Below are 26,250 nucleotides of genomic sequence, written 5' to 3'. Positions count from 1 at the left end.
AATGGTGTGATCTTGCCTCACCACAGCCTCCACCTCCTGGGTTCAAGCAGTTCTCGTGCCTCAGCCTCCCGAGTAGCTGGGATTACAAGCATGCGCCACCACGCCTGACTGATTTATTTATTTTTAGTAGAGACAGGGTTTCTCCATGTTGATCAGGCTGGTCTCGAACTCCCGATCTCAGATGATCCGCCCACCTAGGCCTCCCAAAGTGCTTGAATTACAGGTGTGAGCCACCGTGCCCGGCCTCATCCTGCTCCTTTCTATCTCGGTGCTTTTGTTCCTGCTGTTCTGCCTGCCTTGGATGGTCCCCTATTCAGCTCTCCATAGTCCGACTCACAGTCTCCTTCAAGCATTGGCCAAATGACACCTCTTTGAGAATGCCGGTCTCTCTTCTGAGCTCCCGTGCCTGCTTCTTTGCAGGCACTTGAAACAGTCTGCTGCTTAGCTTGGTTGTTTCTGTTTCAGTCTTGCTTTCCCTTAGGGTGGGCGTGGAGTGGTTAAAATCACAGATTCCCTACACCAGGACAGCCTGGGTTTCTGTCTCTCTTCTGTGGTTTCCTAGCTTATGATTTCTGTGAACTTCAGAGGGAGATATGCATATTACCTCTCCCTGGCTGGCAGTGAGGACTGCAAGTTTCTGTATGTGAGGCGTTTGAAACAAGTGCTGTGTAGGGAAGGATCCATATCTGACTAATCTTTTCTTTTTTTTTTTTTTTTTTTTGAAACGGAGTCTTGCTGTGTCACCCAGTCCAGAGTGCAGTGGCATGATCTTGGCTCACTGCAACCTCCACTTCCCGGATTCAAGCCATTCTCCTGCCTCAGCCTCCTGAGTAGCTGGGACTACAGGTGTGCACCACCATGCCTGGCTAATTTTTGTATTTTTAGTAGAGTCAGGGTTTCACCATGTTGGCCAGGCTGGTCTCAAACTCCTGACCTCAGGTGATCTACCTGCCCCAGCCTCCCAAAGTGCTGGGATTACAGGCGTGAGCCACCGTGCCCGGCCTCTATATCTGACTAATTGTCATTGTTTACTAGCTTCTAGTCAGGAATTTTTGTTGATTAAATGAAACCATGGAGTTTAGTTAGACCATAATTTATTATGATTATTATTTTTTTTAGAGATAAGGTCTCAGTTTGCTGCCTAGGCTGGAGTGCAACAGTGTGATCCCGGAGCCTTGAACTCTCAAGCTCGAGCAGTCCTCCCACTTTAGCCTCCTGAGTAGCTGGGACTGTAGGTGTGTACTGTTATACTCAGCAATTTTTAGATTTTTTAGTCATGGGGTCTCACTATATTGCCCAGGTTGATCCTTGAACTCCTGGCCTTAAGTGATCCTCCCTCCTTTGCCTCCCCAAACACTAGAATTAGAGGCACAAGTCCCTGCGTTTGGCCTACTATTGTTTTTCAGTGTTTGTCATTTGAGTGTAAGTAAAACCTTTTTTTCCTCTTGAAATTTTAGAGATGGAAGCACTTTATTTTTTATGAGTTGCTTACCCACACATATAAACATATTATTTTAAAACCTGTGTACAGACTTTTTTGCTTTTTATATATTTTTTAAAAACTGCAGTTTGTACATAAACTTGCCCTTTTTAAGCATATTGTTCAGACTTTCAACAGATGAGTAGTTTTGTGACTGCCCCTCCTTTCTCCAGCCCCTGGCAACCCCTGATCATTTTTCTGTGTACCGTTTTGCTTATTCTAGAATGTCTTATAACTGGAACCAGACAGTATTATACATGCTATTTTTTAATCATGCAGAGTATTCTCAAAATAGAGTTTGACTGTAGATAAAATGTCCACTTGAGCAAAATGCCTGGAAAAAAGCAGCCCCTTGATGAAAGCTGCTAAATGATTCAGCAGATCACAAGTTCGATAGGTTTCGCTTTCGTTGATTAACTCAGGAGCTGCAGCCATAACAGTGGCTGGTACTCACCCCGTGCCTCTGCCTAGAGCGGCGCCTGGCACTGTTCCGGGGAAGGTGGCCTCCCTGGGCTCATTCCATCCTCACAGCAACCCTCTGGAGGTTGCTGTTCCCTCCACATGCACAGTCTGAGGGTGAGGAGATGGAAATAGATGTCAAACGAGGAATTCACTTTTTAGTCTTGGAAGATGTCAGTTAGAGCGCTGATAGCTTAATGACTTCACGTCTTTGACATCACCTCCGCTGTGGTGGGCAGTGATTGGGCGGCTGCCTCCTCATTGTGGCTCTGAGCAGGACCCCTGTGATGCCAGCCACATGACTTACAGGCACTGGCTGTGTGAGTGTATCCTTCATGTGGTCTCTACTCTGAAGCAAGTGGGTGGAGTGGCATCCCCTGAAAGTTTCAGTGTGGCTGTTACATATTCCTTTTGTTTTCTCCTCTTCAAGGTGTTTGTCTTTGGCACGCTCACAGAATGGCTGCGTTTCTACAACAAATGGCTGTACTGCTGCCTGTGGATTGTGAACGGCCTGCTGCAGTCCACCGGTTGGCCCTGTGTGGTTGCTATTATGGGCAACTGGTTTGGGAAAGCCGGGTATGCCACTTCTTTCCTCTCTGATTTCTCTGTTTAAGTGGTTTCCATGATGAATTTTTCAGATTTGTCAAAGTCAGTTACTTTGATGCCTTAGATATCACCCACATCTTTCATTAGCAAGTCAGAGGAGTTCAGGGAGAGAGAGTTTCACGTCAGTGTGCGTTGGAAATGGTGTGGGCCCTAGAAGTGATCCGGCCCAGGAGACACATTCCTACTACTCTTTGGGCTGTGGGCAGATTCTGAGTGTGGGCCAAGTCAGGAGGTCTCAATTTTTTATTTTACTCATTGTTTCTTTAGAGAACATAAAAATCTCATTTGCTATCTGTCGTGTATCTTCCTTTGGGTTTTGCCTTCCCTGCCCATTTTTGAGAGTGATCTTATTTAACCTTTTTATATTAAAGATAAGGAAATTGAGGTCAAAGGTTATTCATGTGACCTGCCCAAGGTCATGTAACAAGGGCTCTAATTAGATTCAGATGAAGAACACCAGACTTTGGGGCTTGATCAAATGGGGTACTTTTTTCCCCTAAACCTTCAAGTAGCTTTTTTTTCCTTTTTTTTTTTTTTTTTTTTGAGACAGAGTCTTGTTCTGTCACTAGGCTGGAGTGCAGTGGGGCAATCTCCGCTCACTGCAACCTCCGCCTCCCGGGTTCAAGTGATTCTCCTGCCTCAGTCTCCTGAGTAGCTGGGACTACAGGCGTGTAACATGACGTTCAGCTAATTTTTTTTTTTTTTTGAGATGGGGTTTTGCTCTTGTTGCCCAGTGCAATGGTGCGATCTCAGCTCACCACAACCTCTACCTCCCAGGTTCAAGCAATTTTCCGGCCGTAGCCTCCTGAGTAGCTGGGATTACAGGCATGTACCCCCACACTTGGCTAGTTTTACATTTTTAGTAGAGACAGGGTTTCTCCATGTTGGTCAGGCTGGTCTCAAATTCCTGACCTCAGGTGATTTCGCCCTCCTCAGCCTCCTAAAGTGCTGGGATTACAGGTGTGAGCCACCACGCCCAGCTATAATTTTATATATAAATGGATTCATACAGTATGTACTCTTTTTTTTTGTCCTGTAAAGAAAGGGTCTGTGTTGCCCAGGCTGGTCTCAAGCTCCTGGCCTCAGCTATTCTGCCTTGCCTCCCAAAGTGCTGGGAATACAGGCATGAGCCACCACGCCCAGCCTTTGTGTCTTCTTTTATTCAGCATAATTAGAAATTTATTCATGTTTATTCATTCACCTGTAGATGAACATTTGGGTTGTTTTCAGTTTTGGGCTATTACAAATAAAGCTCCTGGGAACATTTGTGTACAAATCCTTGTGTGGACATATGCTTTCATTTCTCTTGGGTAAATACGTAGGAGGAGAATGGCTGGATCATATGTTAGGTGTGTATTTCCCTTTTTTTTCGTTTTTTCCCAAGATGGAGTTTTGCTCTTACTGCCCAGGCTGGAGTGCAATGGTGTGATCTTCTCTCACTGCAACCTCCGCCTCGTGGGTTCAAGTGATTCTCCTGCCTCAGCCTCCGGAGTAGCTGGGATTACAGGGGCCTGCCGCCACGCCCAGCTAATTTTTTATATTTTTAGTAGAGACAGGGTTTCTCCATGTTGGTTAGACTGGTCTTGAACTCCTGACCTCAGGTGATTCACCCGCCTTGGCCTCCCAAAGCGCTGGGATTACAGGCGTGAGCCTCCGCGCCCGGGTGCATTTACCATTTTAAGACACTGGCAGTCCAAAGTAGTTGTACCATTTTACATTCTCATCAGCACAGCATAAGGATTCTTATTACTCTGTGCCCTTCCCAGCACTTGGCATGCTTGGTGTTTTTTGATTTTAGCCATTTTAATAGGTGTGTAATGATATCTCATTGTGACTTTAATTTGCATTTTTCTCATGTCTAATGACTTGAGCATCTTTTTAAAAATATTTTTGCTTTGTTTTGTTTTTGAAACAGGGTCTCGCCCTGTCACTCAGGCTGGAGTACAGTGGTGTGATCTCGGCTCACTGCAACCTCCGCCTCTTGGTTTCAAGTGATTCTCTTGCCTCCCTCCCAGGTAGCTGGGATTATAGGTGTGCAGCCACTATGCACAGCTAATTTTTGTATTTTTAATAGAGACGGGGTTTCACCATGTTGGTCAGGCTAGTCTCAAACTCCTGACCTCAAGTGACCTGCCCACCTCAGGCCTCCCAAAGGCTAGGATTACAGGCGTGAGCCATCTTGCCTGGCCAATTCAGTGTTTTTTCATGTGCTTATTTGCATATTTTTTTGTGTGAAGTATCTATTAAAATCTTTTGCCCACTTTTCAAAGACTTTGTATTTTGAGATGATTGTAGATTCATGCTTTTTACCATTCTGTTGCATTGTCTGTTGTCATATTTTACTGAGTTTTGAGAGTGCCTTACATTCTGGATATAGCTTTTTTGGGGGGTGGGGGGAGGCGGAGTCTTGCTCTGTTGCCAAGGCTGGAGTGCAGTGGCGTGATCTCGGCTTACTGCAACCTCCGCCTTGCAGGTTCAAGCTGTTCTCTTGCCTCAGCCTTCCAAGTAGCTGGGATTACAGGCATGTGCCACCACGCCCAGCTAATTTTGTATTTTTAGTAGAGATAGGCTTTCTCCATGTTGGTCAGGCTGGTCTCGAACTCCTGACCTCAGGTGATCCGCCTGCCTTGGCCTCCCAAAGTGCTGGGGTTACAGGCGTGAGCCACTGTGCCCGGCCCATTTTAGTGTATTTTAAAAAACTTTTAAAATAGCGTGTTTAGTCTTGGTAGTATGCACCTTGGTGGTTTTGGCTGTTTTGTATTTTGAACTGCCCAGAGTATCTCTTCTGACCGTGGTCCTTTGTCTCCCACTGTTTTCCATCTTAGACGAGGAGTTGTTTTTGGTCTCTGGAGTGCCTGTGCTTCTGTGGGCAACATTTTGGGAGCGTGCCTAGCTTCTTCTGTTCTTCAGTATGGTTATGAGGTAGGTGTTGTTTTCTAGCTCTCATGCTCTCTCTCTCTCTGTGTGTGTGCGCACATGTGTGTTGCTTTTTATATATTAAATAATACTGTGGCCATTTAAAACTATGCAGAACTGTGTCTGGATAGGGCAAGGCTTGTATTAAAAGTAGTCAAACTTCTGACCGGGCATGGTGGCTCACACCTGTAACCCCAGCACTTTGGGAGGCTAAGGTGGGCGGATCACCTGAGGTCAGGAGTTTGAGACTAGCTTGGCCAACATGGTGAAACCCCATCTCTACTCAAAAAATACAAACATCAGCCGGGTGTGGTGGTGCATGCCTATAGTTCCAGCTACTCCGGATGCTGAGACAGGAGAATCACTTGAACCCGGGAGGCGGAGGTTCCAGTGAGCCAAGGTCGTACCACTTCACTCCAGCCTGGGTGACAGAGTGAGACTCCATTCAAAAATAATTTTTAAAAAAAGTAGACAACCTTTTGATATATTCATTAAAAGTAGACACATTTCTGATATATTCAAACACATAAAAATTATCCAGACACAGTTCTACATAGTTTTAAATGGCCACAGTATTATTTAATATAAAAAATTATTCATAACAAAAACACTATGGAGAGCCTAAAGACATATAACCAGTTGAGAAGTATTTGCAACTGATGTTACAGATAAAGGACTAACCTGGGTCAGGCATGGCGGCTCCCACCTGTAATCCCAGCACTTTGGGAGGCTGAAGTAGAAGAATCACTTGAGCCCAGGAGTTCAAGACCAGCCTGGGCGATATAATAAGACCTCGTATCTACAAAAAAACTAAAAAATTAGCTGAGTGTGGGGGTGTGTGCCTGTAGTTCCTGCTATTCAGGAGGCTGAGGTGGGAGGATTGATTGCTTGAGCCTGGGAGCTGGAGGGTACAGTGAGCCAAGACATACCACTGCACTCCAATCTGGGTGATGGAACAAGACCCTGTCTCAAAAAAAAACAAAAAAACCCACCAAAAACAAAGGCTAATCCCTCTCATATGTAAAGAGCATCCATGAATTTTAAGAAAAAGACCAACAACAGAAAGATACAGAATTTGAATGTATAGTTATGGAAAGGATATAGAAATGGCTTGTAACTATATGTAAAATATTCTACTCACTGCTTATTCATTTAATAAATATTTAACTCCCCATATGTGCTCTTGGAACTGTAGAATATAGAACTGACCAAAAGAGACAAAAATCTCTGTTCTTACAGAACTTAGCAGGGAAATGCAAATTAAAGCTATGTTATTTAAAAAAAGGAGGGGGGGAGAAAAACTATACTCTATACTTATTAGACTGGTAAAAATCCAAAAGTTTGAAAACATGTTGTACTTGTAAGAACCTGAAGAGACAGGCATTACAATCGAAAGACTAACAGAGTCACTAACTCGTGGAGGGATCAAAAAGGCAGTATCTTATCAAAATTACAGCTACACACACTGAGCAGTTCCACCTCCAGGAATTATTCACACAGATGAATAGACTGAAACACATGCAAATGATACATCTACAAGGTTCTTTATTTTGGCATTGTTTATAATGCCAGAATGTTGCAGAGCAGTGCACTGCAACAATCTCAAAAGTGTGCTAAGTGGGCCGAGTGCGGTGGCTCATGCCTGTAATCCCAGCACTTTGGGAGGCCAAGGCAGGTGGATCACAAGGTCAGGAGTTCGAGACCAGCCTGGCCAACATGGTGAAACCCCGTCTCTACTAAAAATACAAAAATTAGCCAAACATGGTCACGGGCACCTGTAATCCCAGCTATTCCAGAGGCTGAGGCAGAGAATTTCTTGAATCTGAGAGGCAGAGGTTGCAGTGAACCAAGATCACGCCACTGCACTCCAGCCTGAGTGGCAAAGCAAGACTCTGTCTCAAAAAAAAAAAAAAAAATAGTGTGCTAAGTGAAGACGGCAAGGGTGTAAAACTGTATTGAATGCCGTTTTTGTAAGAAGGAAGAATGAAAGAGAATATGCTTGTATTAGCTTGTATGTTTCCAAAACGATTTCTGGGCAGTAAAAATGAACAGCAATGGTTATATGTTGGGAAAATTGGGAGAATTGAGCAGATAGGGAAGGTGGGGTAGGAGGGAGAGTTTTTACTGTACATTTTTTTATTTTTTCCAAGACTGAGTCTCACTCTGTCACACAGGCTGGAGTGCAATGGTGTGATCTCAGCTTACTGCAACCTCCTGGGTTCAGGGGATTCTCTTGTCTCAGTCTCCTGAGTAGCTGGGATTACAGGTGTATGCCACCATGCCTGAGTAATTTTTGTATTTTTAGTAGAGACGGGGTTTCACCATGTTGGCCAGGCTAGTCTCGAACTCCTGACCTTGGGTGAGCCGCCCACCTCGGCCTCCCCAAGTGCTGGGATTATAGGCGTGAGCCGCCATGCCCAGCTTTACTGTATATCTTATTCCTCTATTGCTTGAATCATGTGAATATATCACCTACTCAAAAACCTAAATTATTAAAAGTAAGTTTGCTCTTTTAAAAAGTGGATACATTTTTAAACAGCTCACCAAGAGTTTTGGTGTAGTTAGGGTCAGTGAGAAGTCCTTCATTCCCTTTGTTCATGGCCACCTTTATTCTAGGCTTCTTAGCCTCACCCCTGGATTATGTAGTTGGTTCAGATGAAAATTTCTGTTCACCTTCTGTGCTGCTCTCAGATTTGACTTCTGGAAACACTGCTTTAATTTTGTCACTCACTGGTTTAAAAATTCAGAGTGTCCACATCAGGCTCCATTCTCTGTTAAATAAAAATTCAGCCGTGCAGCCTGATGATGGAAAGTCTTTAATCTACCTGTCACCTTTCCAAATCAGTTTTCTTCCCTATTATACCCTAACAGAAGCCCTCTCCTTGAGTCGTGCAGTAAGCTTTCTATCTCCTTCCACCCCGTGCCTTTGCTTACCATGTGCCTGGAAAGATGGACAATTGGCTTTCATTTTCCATTCTTCCCTAAGACAGTGTCTTACTGCTTCAGCCTCTTCAGCTCTTTCCTTCGTCTGGATTCCTGTATGTGTTTCTCAGTAGGATTGGGCCTTCTCATTTATCCAACTACATGGTGCTTTATAATATTGTTTCATGTATTAATCCCTTCAACTGTATGTAATACCTTCGAGGGCAGATACTGTCTTTTATGGGAGGCTATGTGATACAAATAACTAGATTTTTGGAGCTAGTCTAATTTCACAACCATAATAGTACCACTTAGTATCCAGGGGACCTTAATTTTCCTCTCTGAGCCTCATAGAATCACCAGGAAGAATTAAATGAGAAAACACGAGTAGAACACTTTGCACATCGCCTGGCCCAGTAGAAGCACTGGGTGCTGCCTTGCTTACCAGTCTCCCTTCCCACCTCTCCCCAACCCCCACCTCCCCCCACCTGCCTTTACTGAATATGCTTGTGATGACTGTCCCCAGATATGTAAGGACCCCCTTTCCCCCTCTCCTCCAGTATGCCTTTCTGGTGACGGCGTCTGTGCAGTTTGCCGGTGGGATCGTTATCTTCTTTGGACTCCTGGTGTCACCAGAAGAAATTGGTGAGGAGAAGCCGTCCCTTCTATTCCGAATGTCTTACTATTATGGCCAAAAGGAAATCTGAGGCCAAAAAAATCGAATCTCTTTTTTCCTAGGAGAACTCTGAGCTCCTTTTAGTGAGTGAAAGGAGAACAGTACTGCCGTTTGAGTCCTGTCGACATTGTAGCCAGCCCCTGGCACAGCTGGACATGTTTGAGGGGAGTGATGCACATCTTTTGTAGATACAGGAAAATCTTCGCATTTGCAAATGATTTTTATAATTGAGACACTGGCAAGGAATGAACATGGATGTATTTCTAATTTCACTTCTTGAAACATTTCTTTTCATCCATAAAAATGATTCACAAAAATGATACCTGTACTTAAATACAGATCACATACAAGCGAAACCACAGAAGCAAACAGATGTACAATTCTTCTATCTTTTCAGGATTTTTAGACAGACTGTGTGACTTTAATTGACCTTAGTTGACCTTGGTCTCTGGACTTTCGTTGCTGTTTCTGTAAAATGGAAATAAAAATAACATCGCCCCATCGCCCCATAAGTAGTGATGTATGCCGAGCCCTTCGCACGTGGTGGTCTCTCCATAAACAGTGGCTGTCGCTGTTGTTTTAGGTCTCTCAGGTATTGAGGCAGAAGAAAACTTTGAAGAAGACTCACACAGGCCATTAATTAATGGTGGTGAAAATGAAGAGGAATATGAGCCGAATTATTCAATCCAAGATGATAGTTCTGTCGCCCAAGTCAAGGCAATAAGCTTCTACCAGGCGTGTTGCCTTCCTGGAGTCATACCGGTAAGAGCCACTCACATCTCACCACTGCCAGGGAGGTGTGAGAGCCCGTGACATCCCCTCTGCCTGGGATAAAGCTTCCCTAAGTCTTGAGCCTGTCTTGGATACTTTATTTTAGGAATATATGTTCTGAGGAATGTTGTCTCGGGCCCCTCAGCTTATCTGATCCCTAATGCAGGGGTTGACAAACCTTCCATGAAGAGGCAGAGAGTAAATATTTTCGACTTCGGGAAACCATCCAGTCTCCCCACTACTCAGCTCTGTAGAGCAAAATAAGTCACAGAAAACATGGGACAGTTAGGCATGGCCAGACTTGGCCAAAGAGCCCTGCTTTCCTGACCCTGATCTAGTATGTGACTAAAAAGGCAAAATTGATATTTTTTAATGTCTACTTTTGGGCCTTTCAAAGTATTATAGGATTATATGTGGACCAAGAAGAAGGGTTGTGAATGGTTCCTAAGTCTGCCTTGCCCCTTTTATTATTTGTTTATGTTTTTGAGACAGAGTCCCGCTCTGTCACCCAGGCTGGAGTGCAGTGGTGCAATCTTGGCTCTCTGCAAGCTCCACCTCTCGGGTTCAGGCGATTCTCCTGCCTCAGCCTCCCGAGTAGCTGGGATTGCAGGTGCCTGCCACCACACCCAGCTAATTTTTTGTATTTTTAGTAGAGACGGGGTTTCACTGTGTTAGCCAGGATGGTCTCCATCTCCTGACCTCCCTGCCCGCTTTGGCCTCCCAGAATGCTGGGATTACAGGTGTGAGCCACCGCGCCCAGCTTGCCCGCTTTTAAAGGGTCCAGAACAGAGCACTCCACAGTCTTTCTTGGTCATGCATTCCAGTGTTTTCCACAGCCTGTGCAGTCAGGAAAGCCTTCTAACGTCTACACTAAATCCCGTCTGCAGTTTTTCTGTCTTGATGTTTCGGGCGCTCTAGCACTGGAGTGGAAGTTAAGAGGCCTAGGTTATGTTTCCAGCTTACCCACTAACTTTCTGTGACACTTGGGGTAAGTCACGCAACCCATCCGTGTGTCTCAGTTCCCCTTCCCATGGAATAGAAATTATTCCAGTCTTCCCCGGGGCCTGTAACATTGGGCTGTTGTGTTTTGAACAAGCACCTGTTGTTATTTCATTTGTCAGCGGTGCTTTATGAATGTGATCCCTCAGGTAGAGTGATCTGTAGGCCATCTTAATACGTGCCTGTCAATCCTCTTCTGTCGGTGCCCCCAAGCTGAGAGAACTCACGTTTCCAACAGAGTTAAGTATGAGTTAAAATGTAATTTTCCACAATCCTTTAACCCAGTGATGATAGACGATATAAGAGAAATGCAGGTTGCTTTAGGCCTGTTCTTATGCTATTGATTATTATCTTTTAACTGGTTTTTAAAATACTCTACTGGTAATAGTTTAATTTTTGAGAAAGATCTTTGTTGTGACTAAATATGGACCGCTTTTGCTGTTCCTTTGTTCTTCACAAGCTGTTGTTCTCTGACATGGGCAGGGATGTAAAGGAAATCTAGTTAACTTAATTCCTTTGTCTTTGTAGCAGGCTGTCTGGTCAGAATGCACTCGTGATTGGGATTTGGCCCTCTAGGGGGTGGCTGTTGCCTGCCAGGGAAGCTGTTTTAAAACAAGTGATACCTAGGGAATAACTGGCAGCTCCAGGGAAAAGAATATACTAGCCAGACACCCTTTGAAGTCAGCCTCTCTGTTCCCCCCACTTTTTCCTTTGATGCTAAATGTCAGGATTTCCTGGTAGTAATGTGTTGAATATAGGAGGCTCAGCCCCACCACCGTCTTCATGTAGCTGCAGCATTTTTTCCCCTAAAGGAGAGAGTCACAAGGACGATGATGACATGTTCTTTCATTTTTGACTCGCCAGAGAGACTCTCTTCTTTGCCACCGGACCGGGGTATGTGGAGCTTTTGGAAACTAGTGTGAAAGGGATTATCATGCTGCTGCCTTCTTAGACCTTGGAACTGTAGTGTAGCCCCTTTGCTCTCCATTGTTCATAGTGTTGCCTTGGCAAGGAGTAGAATAACCAAGCCCGTTTGGCTGCTCCCAGTAAAGGCCGTGGTGCTTCCTGGACTTCTTTGCCTGTGGTTAACGCTGGTTAGTGGCATGAATACCATTCATCTTTGTGTGAATAAAGAAATGTGGGCATGTGCCCTGCCTTATAGACTCCAAACACTGGCTTGCTTCTGCTGGAGAACTGATAGGAGGAGAAACTGGAGACAGCTAAGAAGTAGCCATATGTGTTTTTTATTCCAAAGGCCTACTGTACATGCCTGTCTAGAAGTTAACAGGGATGAAGAGCAGAGGGAGACTGGCTGAAGTCAGGCATGTGGGGGTTTGTAGAGATGTTTAATTGTAAAATCAGGTTCTGTTCATCCTAAATTCCTTTATTTTGTTTTGCTTTTAAATGACATTAAAAATGGTGGTCATGCTGTGCTATTTGTCCCTCACTGAGAGTTGAATGCTTTTCTTGTAGTACTCACTGGCCTACGCCTGCTTGAAGTTAGTGAATTACTCCTTCTTCTTCTGGCTCCCCTTTTATCTGAGTAACAACTTCGGCTGGAAGGAGGCGGAAGCCGACAAGCTGTCCATTTGGTACGACGTTGGAGGGATCGTAGGTATGCCAGTGATGCGCCTTTTCCATAATAAAGTTAGTCACTAGTGATCTTTTACTGGGTTGTGAAATCTGGCCTCATTTAAAGTTTTATTACTTATTCTACAGCCATTTCCCTAAACTGTCCTATTAGTAAACAGCCAAACTCTTAAAAAAAAAAAAAAAAGGAAAAAACAAGTGGTCCATAGAAAGGAAGACCCAGCCTAAGGCAGCGCTGTGATTTACTGGGCTCTTTTTTCTTAGTCCTTTGTTGATGGATCAGTTCTTTTGTCTTGGGAAGCACATGGAAATCTCTTTAAATGCAATCCTTTCATACGGCTTTCTCATTGATATCTTAGCTCTAAAGCTAATTGTATGTCGGAGATCCAAGTTAGAATGTGAACGTGTTCATTGTATCTACCTCCCGCTTTCCCCACCTCCCCCAGCCTAATAAGGGAGAATACACCAGTCCCCCCTTTATCTGTGGTTTCACTTTTCGAAGTTTCAGTTACTCTTAATACTGTACAATAAGATATTTTCAGAGAGACCATTCACATAACTTATGTTACAGTATATTGTTATTGTTTTCTATTTTTGTTAGTTACTGTTAATTTCTGTGCCCAACTTATAAATTAAACTTGATCATGGGAATGTATGTATAGAAAAAAACATAGTATATATAGAGTTTGCTACTGTCTGTGGTTTCAGGCAAACGCGGGGGTCATGGAACATATCGGCTGAGGATAAAGGGGAACCACACCTTAGTATGTAGGTTGTCAGATCATAGAGGTAGACGTAACAGCAGGGATTAACTTTTGTGAATGTTTTACAGTTGTTTCATTGTAAACAAAGATTTTAATAGTGGTTTATTTTGTGGTAGCTGGACGTATCAACAAGGAAGTAATAAGTATGAACAAGGAAATAAGACAGAGGAGCAGAATGTACTTTAGTGGGTATTACTTACATGGCTATGCCAGATCTTAATAACCTTCAATAATGTTAACGGTTAGAATTGTGGTGAGACTCAACTGCCATGAGCTTGTGAAAGCACACAGTCTATGCTAGGCAATCTAATATTACTGTATTTGAACTTGGCTGCCCGCATTCTTAAATCCAGAGCCAAAGGTGAGGTTGCAACCTTTAGACCTCACCGTACTTCTGTATCCTCTGAAGTTGAAATTGTCCAGCTGCCTCCTGTCTGATAAGGACACACCAGATGTCCTGTAGCCCCTAGAACTCAGAATGGTGCTGTATGTGACATTGTTGCTTGAAAGATTCATATCCCTGCTTTTTAAAGATTGTGTCCTATTACCAAACCATAACTGCTAAATTTTATTTTAGTGAATATTTACTAGCCACTATATATATATATATTTTTTTTGGAGATGGGGATACTGCTCTGTTGCCCATGCTGGAGTGCAGTGGCATGATCTTGGCTCACTGCAGCCACAACCTCCTGGGCTCAAGCGATCCTCCCACCTCAGCCCCCTGAGTACCTGGGGCTACAGTCACGCACCACCACACCCAGCTATTTTTTTTGTATTTTTTGTAGAGATGGCGTTTCACTGTGTTGCCCAGGCTGGTCTCAAACTCCTGGGCTCAGGCAATTTGCCCACCTCCGTCTCCCAAAGTGCTGGGATTACAGACGTGAGCCACTGTGTCCACCTACTGGCCTCAATATACTGTAAGACACAATTTTTTATTTTTTGAGACACAGTCTTGCTCTGTTGCCCAGGCTAGAGTGCAGTGGCACAATACAGCTCACGGTAGCCTCAGCCTCCTGGGTTCAGCAGCACGATACGGTTCACCACAGCCTCAACCTCCTGGGCCCAAGCAATCCTCCTACCTCAGCCTCCCAAGTAGCTGGGAATATAGGCACGTGCTACCATGCCCAGCTAATTTATCTTTTATAGAGATAAGGGCACTGTGTTGCCCAGGCTGGTTTGAACCCCTGGCCTCAAGCAGTCCCCTGGCCTTGGTCTCCCAAAGTGCTGGGATTATAGGTGTGAGCCACCATGCCCAGAGAGACATAGTTCTTAATTCATTATCTTTTAAATTAAAAAGAAAAATCAGAAATAGCATTCACAGCTTGTTTTTGTAAGGGATAGCCGATGGTTTTGACCGTTTTTCCTTTTTTCATGTTTTGCTGTCTGATTTGTGGTCGCCTGTCCGCATTGGTCATCATGGCGATTTAACAGACAGTTTATCTTCCTAAAAGGAAGTAATGGAGGACCCCTTTTCAGGGAGTCAGCCATATTTTTTTTTTTTTTTTTTAGACGGAGTCTCACTCTGTCGCCCAGGCTGGAGTGCAGGGGCACAATCTCGGCTCACTGCAAGCTCTGCCTCCCAGGTTCACACCCTTCTCCTGCCTCAGCCTCCTGAGTAGCTGGGACTACAGGCGCCTGCCACCATGCCCGGCTAATTTTTTGTACTTTATTAGTAGAGAGGGGGTTTCACCATGTTGGCCAGGATGATCTGTATCTCCTGACCTCGTGATCTGCCTACCTCGGCCTCCCAAACTGCTGGGATTACAGGCGTGAGCCACCGCGCCCGGCCCAGCCACATTTTTTGATAGACCAGTGTTAGGCTGCTGCCAGTGAGACTAGAGGGCCAATGGGGAGCACACCTCAGGTGAGCGAGCTAAATTAGAAGTGATTTTGATTGCTCGACACTCTGTGCTTGAAGGTGGAACTTTGCAAGGCTTCATCTCTGACGTACTACAGAAGAGAGCGCCGGTTCTTGCCTTGAGTCTACTTCTGGCGGTTGGGTCCCTTGTCGGGTATAGTCGTGAGTATTCCTTTGCAATTACGAATTCCTTTGCTTCCCTAATCTGGTAGGAATAAGGCATTTTGTCTGGAGTCAGTGACCAGTGCTAGGGAGAGCCTGGAGACCAGCTTCAAGGCCTGATATGCCCACCTTTGCATTGTCCTGTGAATGCCTGGGAAACCTGTCATCACATCGTTTTATTTGTCTTGGGAGGAAACTGACATCTCTTTTGCTTTGTTAATTTGCTTAAAAGCTTGCTTGGGAGTGTATATGCTTTGTTTGGGGGAGGCTCCAGAGGCATGGCATTATAGCCAATAAAACAATAAAAAGGGAACAGGTTTCAAAAGCGGAAAGATGGTAATTAGTAGGTGTGGTATATGTCCCTTAAGATGCTGCTGAGACAGGAGTAGGGCTTTTCTTTAGCTTTTAGAAGTCTCGTTAGCTTGAGCACCAGCAAGAGGCAGACGTTACAAATCAGAGTTGAAAGCGGCAGAGAGAGTTGTGTCTCTTTGTTGTCTCTGGGAGTGATTTGTGAGGTCGCGGAGACTCAGATCTTTGCGTACTGTTGGCAGAGGCACGTGGAGTCCGCTTTTTAAGTCACTGTGGTTTGTCTGTGTCTTCCCTCACAGGTTCTCCAAACGATAAGGCCATCAATGCCCTTCTGATGACTGTTACAGGTGCGGCCCATGGCTCTGCTCCACCGTGCTTCTGCTACTCTGTCAATTCAGAGGAAAAGGGAAACTGTTTTCTCCCTCAATTTGAGTAGTACCGAAACCTTAATTACAGAGAATTCAGATTTTAGAAGGAAAGATGTCTCCTTTTCCAGATTATTTTTCTCTGCTCTTTCTTACATCACCTCCTCAGTCCTATTGTGACAGAAGCAGTCCCTATTGACAGAAATTTTCTTAAGATTTTTTTTTTTTTGAAATGGAGTCTCGCTCTGTCACCCAGGCTGGAGTGCAGTGGCGCGATCTTGGCTCACTGCAAGCTCTGCCTCCCAGGTTCATGCCATTCTCTTACCTCAGCCTGCCGAGTAGCTGGGACCACAGGCGCCCGCCACCACGCCTGGCTAATTTTTTGTATTTTTAGTAGAGATGGGGTTTCACTGTGTTAGCCAGGATGGTCTCGATCTCCTGACCTCGTGATCTGCCTGCCTCGGCCTCCCAAAGTGCTGGGATTACAGGTGTGAGCCACTGCATCTGGCAGATTTTCTAAGATTTTTGATTACTGTCCCAGCTTCTGCTTTTATTTCTAGAAGTGACTTAGAAAGATGCCACATGGGAGACCAATTCACAAGCTTTCAAAAAAATCCACAATAGCTTGTGTCTCCTCCTGTGTTGGAGTCGGTCAGCATTTTGTCACTTGAGCACTAGATAGAATAGTTGGGTGCATTTAGGGACTATGTTATAGAAAAATTACTTATTTTATTTATTATTTATTTATTGAGACAGAATCTTGCTTTGTTTCCCAGGTGGAGTGTAGTGGCGCAGTCTCAGCTCACTGCAACCTCCACCTCCTGGGTTCAAGCGATTCTTCTGCCTCAGCCCCCTGAGTAGCTGGTAATATAGGCATGCACCACCCTGCCCAGCTAATTTTTGTATTTTTAGTAGAGACAGTGTTTCACCATGTTGCCCAGGCTGGTCTCAAACTCCTGACCTCAGGTGATCCACCCGCCTTAGCCTCCCAAAATGCTGGGATTACAGGCATGAGCCACCGTCCCCAGCCAGAACAATTACTTATTTTAAACTTATTTTATTTTTATTTTTGAGAAGGAGTCTTGCTCTTGTCACCCAGACGGGAATGCAGTGGTGCGATCTCAGCTTACTGCAACCTCTACCTCCTGGATTCAAGTGATTCTTCTGCCTCAGCTTCCCGAGTAGCTGGGATTACAGGCACCTGCCACCACGCCCAGCTAATTTTTGTATTTTTAGTAGAGACAGTGTTTCACCATGTTGCCCAGGCTGGTCTCGAACTCCTGACTTCGGGTTATCTGCCCACCTCAGCCCCTCAAAGTGCTGAGATTACAGGCATGAGCCACTGCGCCCAGCCAGAAAAGTTACTTATTTTAAACTTTAGATCGTGCTTGGCAGAGTGAGCTGCTCATTCTGCTTGGGGTACATGGAACTGATACCAGCAGTGAGAACAGAATCACCTGGGCCATCCCATGCCTGATTCATGGGCAGCCTCACTGAGAGCAGTGGCAGGTAGCGTCACCTGCTCCATTTCAGTGGCTTTTTCCTCTTTGCTCTTTTTTTCAGTATTCCTGGTTGAATTTGTGTAGTGGAAAGATCATACGATGCAACTCTACCATAATAGAATTTATTTGACAAGCTAGTGCAGTTGATATTAATGAATGTAAACTTCACAGGATTAGACAGGCTATGTGTTTCACTATATTTTTGTATCTTTGGGTTCTACAAAATATACTAGAGTGTCACATAATTCAAGAAGAGATTTCAGGAACGTGGATGTTAACTATTAATAGTTTGAAAATGATACTATTTGGGGGTTTCCTTTTTTTTCCACGTCTGTCCAACATATTAAGAAAACTATTGGGATATTATTTTGCCTTATGCAGTAGATTGCTAGTGGTTGTGAATTGTGTTTTAATAAGAACCTGTTCTGTTTGTGACTTCAGGATTTTTTATTGGTGGACCTTCTAATATGATTAGTTCTGCTATTTCCGCGGACTTGGGTCGCCAGGAGCTCATCCAAGGGAGCAGTGAGGCCTTGGCCACTGTCACAGGAATTGTTGATGGTTCGGGGAGCATTGGAGCTGCTGTGGGCCAGGTGAGAGAACAGGAGAGGGGCTGGGATTCTAATGTCTTCCCTCAAAGGCGCCTGAACGTGAACCTGCCCTCTGGGCCTCAGTAGGTGGCACTCTTGTGCTATAGAACGCTGTTCCGAGAGCCCAAGGACTTCCGTCTCCTCTCAGAACCAGCTGATGCCTCCTAATGTGGAAGAACTCTCCATTTTTTTTAGTTCCTTTTTTCTACTTATACTTCTAGATTCTTCCTGTCTGCACATAAGCTAAGACCTCATAAGACAGACAGATCCTTCTGCCCCAGCCCACCACCCCCTTCTTTCTTTCCAGGCTGAACCTGGTGTTCCATGGCCAGGGGCGCTTCTTGTTATCCCCACCTGGCATGTGGACCCCACCATTGCTGTCTCCTGTCTCCCTCTCCCAGACACTCTACTGCATACATGTTCCTTCCTGGGCCCCACCAGACATGGCCATGGACTCTGCAGCTGCTTCTGAATCACTTGCTCTACTTCCTGTGTGTCCAAAAATCTCTGACCGTATCTCAAAGAGTGGCCCATAAGTGTCTGGTATCAGAATCATCTGGGGCACACATTAAAGTACAGAACACCAAGCGTACTACAGACTCGCTGAGTTAGAACCTACAGATCTGTATTTTCAACAAGCCGCCTCGGTGATTCTTCCGCACTCGGATGTTTGAGATCCCTACACTAAGATTGGCCTACTATACTTAGAACTATTTACGTTGACCTTTTTTTTTTTGGCATAAATTCAGGCTTTCTCTGGGACAGATATTTCTTTTCTGGCACAGTAATGAGTCATGCCTCTTCTAGGATATACCACTACAGATTGTAGAGTACTAATTTTGCTAAAAGATGGATTTGAGAGTCATCTGTATGGATAAAAATAGTTGAACCTGTGGAAGTGAATGAACCATTTAATGGGGAAAGAGAATGTTGGCCGAGCCTCAGGGAATGCCCAGTGGTCAAAGAAAGAGGAAGGCAGCAGAGTAACCTATGGTCAAGGGAACTGCGTTTGAGAAAGCGTTAGTAAGGTCATGGATGTAGAGAGGTCAGTAGAAGGAGAACTGAAGGATTTGTCTCTTAGGCTCTTAGTTTTGACATCTAGGAGGTCATTAATAGCCTTGACGATTATTGTTACTTGCTTGGTGGGGGTGAATTGCTAATGTCTGATTGCTAGTGGTTAATGAGAGACAAGTATTGAGGTAAAGTAAGCCATGTTAATACTTTGACTACCTAGCCGTATTTTAATAGTCTATATGCGCTTATTAATGTCTGTCCCTCCCACTGTAACATAAGCTTCCTGAATGTGGCATTTTGTTGTATGTTCTTCTGTCACCTTAGTACCGAGAACAGTGACTGGCACACGGTAGACATTACTTGTGGAATGAACGATTGATATGCTTAGCATATTTGATTATAAGACTAAAGGGCAAAAAAAACCCAAAGAAACAAAAACCTTAGCAAAGACTTGAAAAATGTGCTTACCTGATCATGCTCTGGAGTGGGAATTGAAAAATGCTCCCAGCCGTCAGTTCAGATATTTTCCTCTTTGGGGTAGAGAGTGACTGCATTGGGCATCCTTTTCTGACATTATATTATTTTAAGTTATCCTTCATTTCGAATGTTTTCTTCACTAACTAAATGGGTGGATTATAATGAGTATTTCAGAGAGTTTGCTTTTATTTAGATTGCCTCACCTGCCAGTATCCAGATCCCTCACTGTGAACTTGGGTCCTAGACTGACCTTCATGGTCGGGGAAGCATATCTGGAGTAAGTCACTGTTAGCTTTACTCATTCCTCTTCCATGTTGAGTTTTGAATGATTTCCCATTGCCTAAGGGGTGAAATCCCAAACTCTGTGACTTAGCGTTAAACTCTATCAGTCCTGTCCTTAGCCAGTGTACTAATTTACCCTGAATAACTTTGTTGCCCCCATCTTTCCCTGACTTCCCAAGTAAAGAATTGTTTCTCCTTCAGGTTGCCATAGCAGTTGATGCGGTCCTCTAGTAGGCACCTGTCACGGTGTAAAGGGGATACACCGTGACAGGTGCTGTGCTTGTTTCCTTCGTCTTTGCATACCCAATGCTTAGTGCTTTTTTTGACATATACTAGGAGTTCAGTAAAATTAAATTGCAGTATCTGCCCAAGAGAAATGAGAATGAATGTCCACATTAAAACTTATACATGAGGCTGGGTGTGGTGGCTCATGCCGGTAATCCCAGCACTTTGGGAGGCCAAGGCAGGAGGATTGCTTGAGGCCAGGAGTTCAAGACCAGCCCAAGCAACATAGTGAGACCCTCATCTCTACAAAAAAAAAAAAAGTGAGCTGGGCATGGTGGTATGTGCCTGTCCCAACTACTTAAGAGGCTGAGATGGGAGGATTGCTTGAGCCTGGGAAGTCAAGGCTGCAGTGAGCCATGATCACACCACTCCACTCCACTCCAGCCTGGGTGACAGAGCCAGACCCTGTCTCTCTCTCTTTTTTTTTTTTTTTTTTTTTTTTGGAGACAGGGTCTGACTCTGTCGCCCAGGCTGGAGTGCAGTGGTAGGATCTTGGCTCACTGCAACCTCTGCCTTCTGGGACTCAAGCGATTGTCCCACCTCAGCCTCCCAAGTAGACTGGACTACAGGTACGCACCACCACGCCCAGCTAATTTTTGTATTTTTTTTTGTAGAGATGGGGTTTCACCATGTTGCCCAGACTGGTCTCAAACTCCCGGGCTGAAGTGATCCTCCTGCCTCGGCCTCTCAAAGTGCTAGGATTACAGGCATGAGCCACCTTGCCAGGCCAAGACCCTGTCTTAAAAAAAAAAAAAAAAAAAAAGATAAAGTTGCAGTCAGAGTTTGGAGCACCCTGTGCTTCCTTTAGTGGATGATTAGACCTCTTTTTTGCTTCACATGATGTGATCTAATATAAATCACATAGTCATTCTGCATTAATTTTTTTCACATGTACATTTCAGTAATAATGTGATCAAAGAATGTTATCCTTTTGTGCCTGTGGCCAAACTGATTTTTGACAAGGGTGCCAGGACCATTCAATGGAGAAAGGATGGTCTCTCAATAAACAGTATTGGGAAAACTGGATATCCACATGAAAAGAATGAAGTTGGAGCTGAGGAGTGGGGGAGGAAAGAAAAAAAAAAAAGAATGAGGTTGGACTCTTACCTTACCTCATATGCAGAAATTACCTCAAAATGAATTAAAGGCCTAACTTTAAGAACTTAAAATTGGCCGGGCGCGGTGGCTCACGCCTGTAATCCCAGCACTTTGGGAGGCCGAGACGGGCGGATCACGAGGTCAGGAGATCGAGACCATCCTGGCTAACACGGTGAAACCCCGTCTCTACTAAAAAATACAAAAAACTAGCCGGGCGAGGTGGCGGGCGCCTATAGTCCCAGCTACTCGGGAGGCTGAGGCAGGAGAATGGCGTGAACCCAGGGGGCGGAGCTTGCAGTGAGCTGAGATCCGGCCACTGCACTCCAGCCTGGGCGACAGAGCGAGACTCCGTCTCAAAAAAAAAAAAAAAAAAAATTTAAATAGAATTACCATATGACCCAGCAGTTCCACTCCTAGGTATTTCCCAAAAGATTGAAAACTGGGGGCCGGGCACCATGGCTCACGCCTGTAATCGCAGCACTTTGGGAGACCGAGGTGGGCGGATCACTTGAGGTCAGGAGTTTGAGACCAGCCTGGCCAACATGGTGAAACCCCATCTCTACTAAAAATACAAAAATTAGCTGGATGTGGTGGCAGGTGCCTGTAATCCCAGCTACTTGGGAGGCTAAAGCAGGAGAATTGCTTGAACCTGAGAGGTGGAGGTTGCAGTGAGCCAAGATTGCACCACCGCATTCCAGCCTGGGTGACAGAGGAAGACTCTGTCTCAAACAAAAAAGAAAAAAAAGAAAACTGAGACTCAGATATTTGTATGGCAACATTTATGGCAGCATTATTCATAGTAGCCAAAAGGTAGAAACAACTCCGGTCCATCAGCAGATGAATGGAGAAACAAAATGTGGTATATCCATACAATGGAATACTAATGAGCCATTAAAAATAAATGAAGGGAGGTTACAGTGAGCTGTGATCATACTATTACACTACAGCCTGGGCAACAGAGAAAGACCCTGCCCCTTTTAATCCCAGCACTCTGGGAGGCCGAGGCAGGTGGATCACCTGAGATTAGGAGTTCAAGACCAGCCTGGCCAACATGGTGAAACCTCGTCTCTACTAAAAATACAAAAATTAGCCGGGCATGGTGGCACCTCAGCTATTTGGGAGGCTGAGGCAGGACAATCCCTTGAACCTGGGAGGAGGAGGTTGCGGTGAGCTGAGATCGCACCACTGTACTTCAGCCTGGGTGACAGAGCAAAACTCCATTTCAAAAAAAAAGGGGGGGGGGGCAGGTGCAGTGGCTCACACTTGTAATCCCGGCACTTTGGGAGGCTGAGGTGGGTGAATCACCTGAGGTCAGGAGTTCCAGACCAGCCTGGGCAACGTGGTAAAACCTCATCTCTACTAAAAATACAAAAATTAGCCAAGTATGCTGACTCACGCCTGTAATCCCAGCTACTTGGGAGGCTGAGGCAGGAGAATTGCTGGAACTTGGGAGACGGAGGTTGCAGTGAGCAGAGATTGCCCGCTGCACTCCAGCCTAGGCGACAGAGTGAGACCCCATCTCCAAAAAAAGAGGAGTGAAGTTCCAATGTAGTCTACCCTGAAAGCATTATGCTAAACATTCCAGACATAAAAGGACAAATATTGTGATTCCATTTACATGAAATATCTAGCATAGGCCAATTCATGGAACCAGAAAGAAGAGGTTAGCAGGAGCTGGGGAGATGGGCAGTTAATTTCTTATTAGGAACAGAGTTTCTATTTGGATGATGAAAAAGTTTAGAAATAGATAGTGGTGATGGTTGTACAACATTATGAATGTAACTGATACCACTGGATTGCACACTTAAAAATGTTTAAAATGGGCCGGGCGCGGTGACTTACGCCTGTAATCGCAGCACTTTGGGAGCCCAAGGTGGGTGGATCACGAGGTCAGGAGATCGAGACCATCCTTGGCTAACACCTGTCTCTACTAAAAATACAAAAAATTAGCTGGGCGTGGTGGCAGGCGCCTGTAGTCACAGCTACTTGGGAGGCTGAGGCAGGAGAACGGCGTGAACCCGGGAGGCAGACCTTGCAGTGAGCCAAAATCACGCCACTGCACTCCAGCCTGGGCAAGAGAGGGAGACTCCATCTCAAAAAAAAAGAAAAAAGAAAAAAAAGATTAAAATGGCAAATTTTATGTAAGTTATATCTTACCATAATAAGAGAAAAAAAGAAAATGGGTTAAATAAGTGCAATTAGATCCTTTTCAGTAATTGAAAAAGTAAATGGATATGCTGTAGGATGCAAAGGTAGTACAGCAACACTGTGAGCAAACAGCATGATTGGAAAATGAGTGGCATACTTAAAGACAAACTCTTTTTGAGGCATCAATTATAGTACCTTTCATTGGAAGAAAGAATGATTAAGTGGGTGTAGCTTGTGGATGTTCATCTTCCTCTCTAAATAGCAAAGTGAATAAAATAAACCTTCTGGGCCGGGTGCGGTGGCTCACGCCTGTAATCCCAGCACTTTGGGAGGCTGAGGCGGGCGGGTCACAAGGTCAGGAGATCGAGACCATCCTGGCTAACACAGTGAAACAGCGTCTCTACTAAAAATACAGAAAGTTAGCCGGCTGTGGTGGCAGGTGCCTGTAGTCCCAGCTACGCGGGAGACTGAGGCAGGAGAATGGCGTGAACCCGGGAGGTGGAGCTTGCAGTGAGCCGAGATTGCGCCACTGCACTCCAGCCTGGACGGCAGAGCAAGACTCCGTCCCAAAAAATAACCAATAAATAAATAAATAAATAAACTGACAACTTCTACTATATGGTTTTTCCATTTAGACTCTGCATGCTTAAATGGGCCGTTAATCACAGCAGGCACATGTATGTGGAAGAGCTCTGTAAACTGCAAAACATACAAATCCTGTGTTCCCTTCTTATTTTCTAAAATAGCCATGTTTAATCTACTTTTTAGCTGCTTCCTTTTATAAACTTATAAAGAATTATATTGTAATTTTTTTTTTCTCCCTTTTAGTATTTAGTGTCTCTGATCCGGGACAAGCTAGGATGGATGTGGGTTTTCTACTTTTTCATTCTCATGGTAAGTAGGTGCTCCTTTAAAAAAAAAAAGTCATTTTTCTATTAATTAAGTTCAAAGCATTTACTTAAGTCACTTCTTCAGCAGAATTGTTGATTGCTTTTAAAGGCGCCTTTGTGAAAAGTAACATTTTATTAGTCTAAAAGACACCTCCTTCTTCTCCTTCTCCTTCTTCTCCTTCTCCTTCTTCTCCTTCTCCTTCTCCTTCTTCTCCTTCTCCTTCTCTTCTTCTTCTCCTTCTCCTTCTCCTCCTTCTCTTCTTCTTCTCCTTCTCCTTCTCCTTCTCCTTCTCCTTCTCCTCCTTCTCCTTCTCCTTCTCCTTCTCCTTCTCCTTCTCCTTCTCCTTCTCCTTCTCCTTCTCCTTCTCCTTCTCCTTCTCTTCTTCTTCTTCTTCTTCTTCTTCTTCTTCTTCTTCTTCTTCTTCTTCTTCTTCTTCTTCTTCTTCTTCTTCCTCCTCCTTCTTCCTTCTTCCTTCTTCTTCCTTCTTTTTCTTTTTTCTTCTTTCTTCTTCTTTCTTCTTTTTTTTTTTTTTGAGGCAGTCTCGCTCTGTTGCCCAGGCTAAAGTGTGGTGGCATGATCTCGGCTCACTGCGGCCTCTGCCTCCCGGGTCAAGCGATTCTCCCACCTCAGCCTCCCGAATAGCTGGGATTACAGGCACCTGCCACCACGCCCGGCTAATTTTTGTATTTTTAATAGAGACGGTGTTTCACCATATTGGCCAGGCTGGTCTTGAACTTCTGACGACCTCAGAGGATCCACCCGACTCGGCCTCCCAAAGTGCTGGGATTACAGGCATGAGCCACTGCGCCTGACCTCACATTCTTCTTTTTAAGGAAGAAAAAGGCTCTCAGTTTGCTCTTGACCTGAGTCTAATGAATATTGCCATTTATGACTTCAGAAAAACAAGAAGAGACTTATTTAAAGTATCACCAGCCCCTAATCAGTATACTCTTCTAGGCTACTCTCTATCTGCTGAATATAATTTAGGAATTCTGAAGTAAATTACAATGTACACCAAGCAACACTGAGTTAAAAGAGAAGCATTGCTGTAATTAACACTGTCATGTTTCCCGGTTCTAAAACGGTGATAGTTTCTTGAGGAAATATTTATGATGCCCTAGACAATCTTGGCTGGGATTCTCTGCTTTCTTGGAAATAGCCAATAAAGAATAAGTCGTTGTTTATTTTTTTAACTTTTTTTTTTTTTTTTTGAGACGAAGTCTTGCTTTGTCACCCAGGCTAGAGTGCAGTGGCCGGATCTCAGCTCACTGCAAGCTCCGCCTCCCAGGTTTACGCCATTCTCCTGGCTCAGCCTCCCGCGTAGCTGGGACTACAGGCGCCCGCCACCTCGCCCGGCTAGTTTTTTGTATGTTTTAGTAGAGACGGCGTTTCACCATGTTAGCCAGCATGGTCTCGATCTCCTGACCTCGTGATCCGCCCGTCTCGGCCTCCCAAAGTGCTGGGATTACAGGCTTGAGCCACCGCGCCCGGCCTTTAACTTATTTTTTTGAGACAGGGTCTCATTCAGTCACCCAGGCTGGAGTGCAGTGGCACGATCACAGCTCACTACAGCCTTGACCTCCTGGGCTCAGGTGATCCCGGGCTCAGGTGGTCCTCCCACTTCAGCCTCCTGATTAGCTGGGACTGTAGGTGTGTGCCACCACGCCTTGGTAACTTTTTGAATTTTTCCTAGAGGGGGTTTCACCATGTTGCCCAGGCTGGTCTCAAACTCCTGAGGCTTTGTGCTTTTAAAATGTTGCTCTCTGTTATGAGCTGTGACATACTGAGGCACATTATTGGCGGGACAGTGCTCAAGACAGGTCTACCCGAGAGTGTGGAAGGCGCCAGGGACGCATTCAGTATCCTGTCCTCAAACCCAGGGCACTGGGACTGAAGGCAGCCTCCACCACCCCTACTCCAGGCAGCTGTCCTCTTGCTGTGGTCAAGGATTCCCGGGATAGTCCAGCTCCAGGAATACCTTGGAGCTTGCATCTAATTGCCATCTAGCTTCCAAAGACTGGGCCATATAACTTGTGTTCCATTTCTGACATTCGTGCTAAGTAGAGGGAAGTATCTTGTGATG

General features: G+C 44.9%; 1 protein-coding gene across 2 annotated transcripts in view; it reads left to right on the top strand.

The window, feature by feature from the left end:
• SLC37A3 (solute carrier family 37 member 3) overlaps positions 1–26,250 on the top strand; it is a 64,729-nt gene that overhangs the window by 36,453 nt on the left and 2,026 nt on the right. The window contains exons 6-14 of one of the 2 annotated variants that reach the window (XM_028846370.2): positions 2,370–2,515; positions 5,371–5,467; positions 8,944–9,028; positions 9,643–9,821; positions 12,303–12,444; positions 15,105–15,206; positions 15,815–15,862; positions 17,824–17,975; positions 24,105–24,170. In XM_028846370.2, coding sequence (XP_028702203.1) covers positions 2,370–2,515; positions 5,371–5,467; positions 8,944–9,028; positions 9,643–9,821; positions 12,303–12,444; positions 15,105–15,206; positions 15,815–15,862; positions 17,824–17,975; positions 24,105–24,170 — 1,017 coding nt within the window. The remainder of the gene's footprint in view (positions 1–2,369; positions 2,516–5,370; positions 5,468–8,943; positions 9,029–9,642; positions 9,822–12,302; positions 12,445–15,104; positions 15,207–15,814; positions 15,863–17,823; positions 17,976–24,104; positions 24,171–26,250) is intronic. The other variant, XM_028846372.2, reaches the window with a different exon arrangement.

The sequence above is a fragment of the Macaca mulatta genome, chromosome 3 (assembly GCF_049350105.2).
Source record: "Macaca mulatta isolate MMU2019108-1 chromosome 3, T2T-MMU8v2.0, whole genome shotgun sequence".
Taxonomy (NCBI): Eukaryota; Metazoa; Chordata; class Mammalia; order Primates; family Cercopithecidae; genus Macaca; species Macaca mulatta.
Note: the sequence above shows the minus strand (reverse complement) of the source record. Positions and strands in the feature narration are given on the sequence as shown.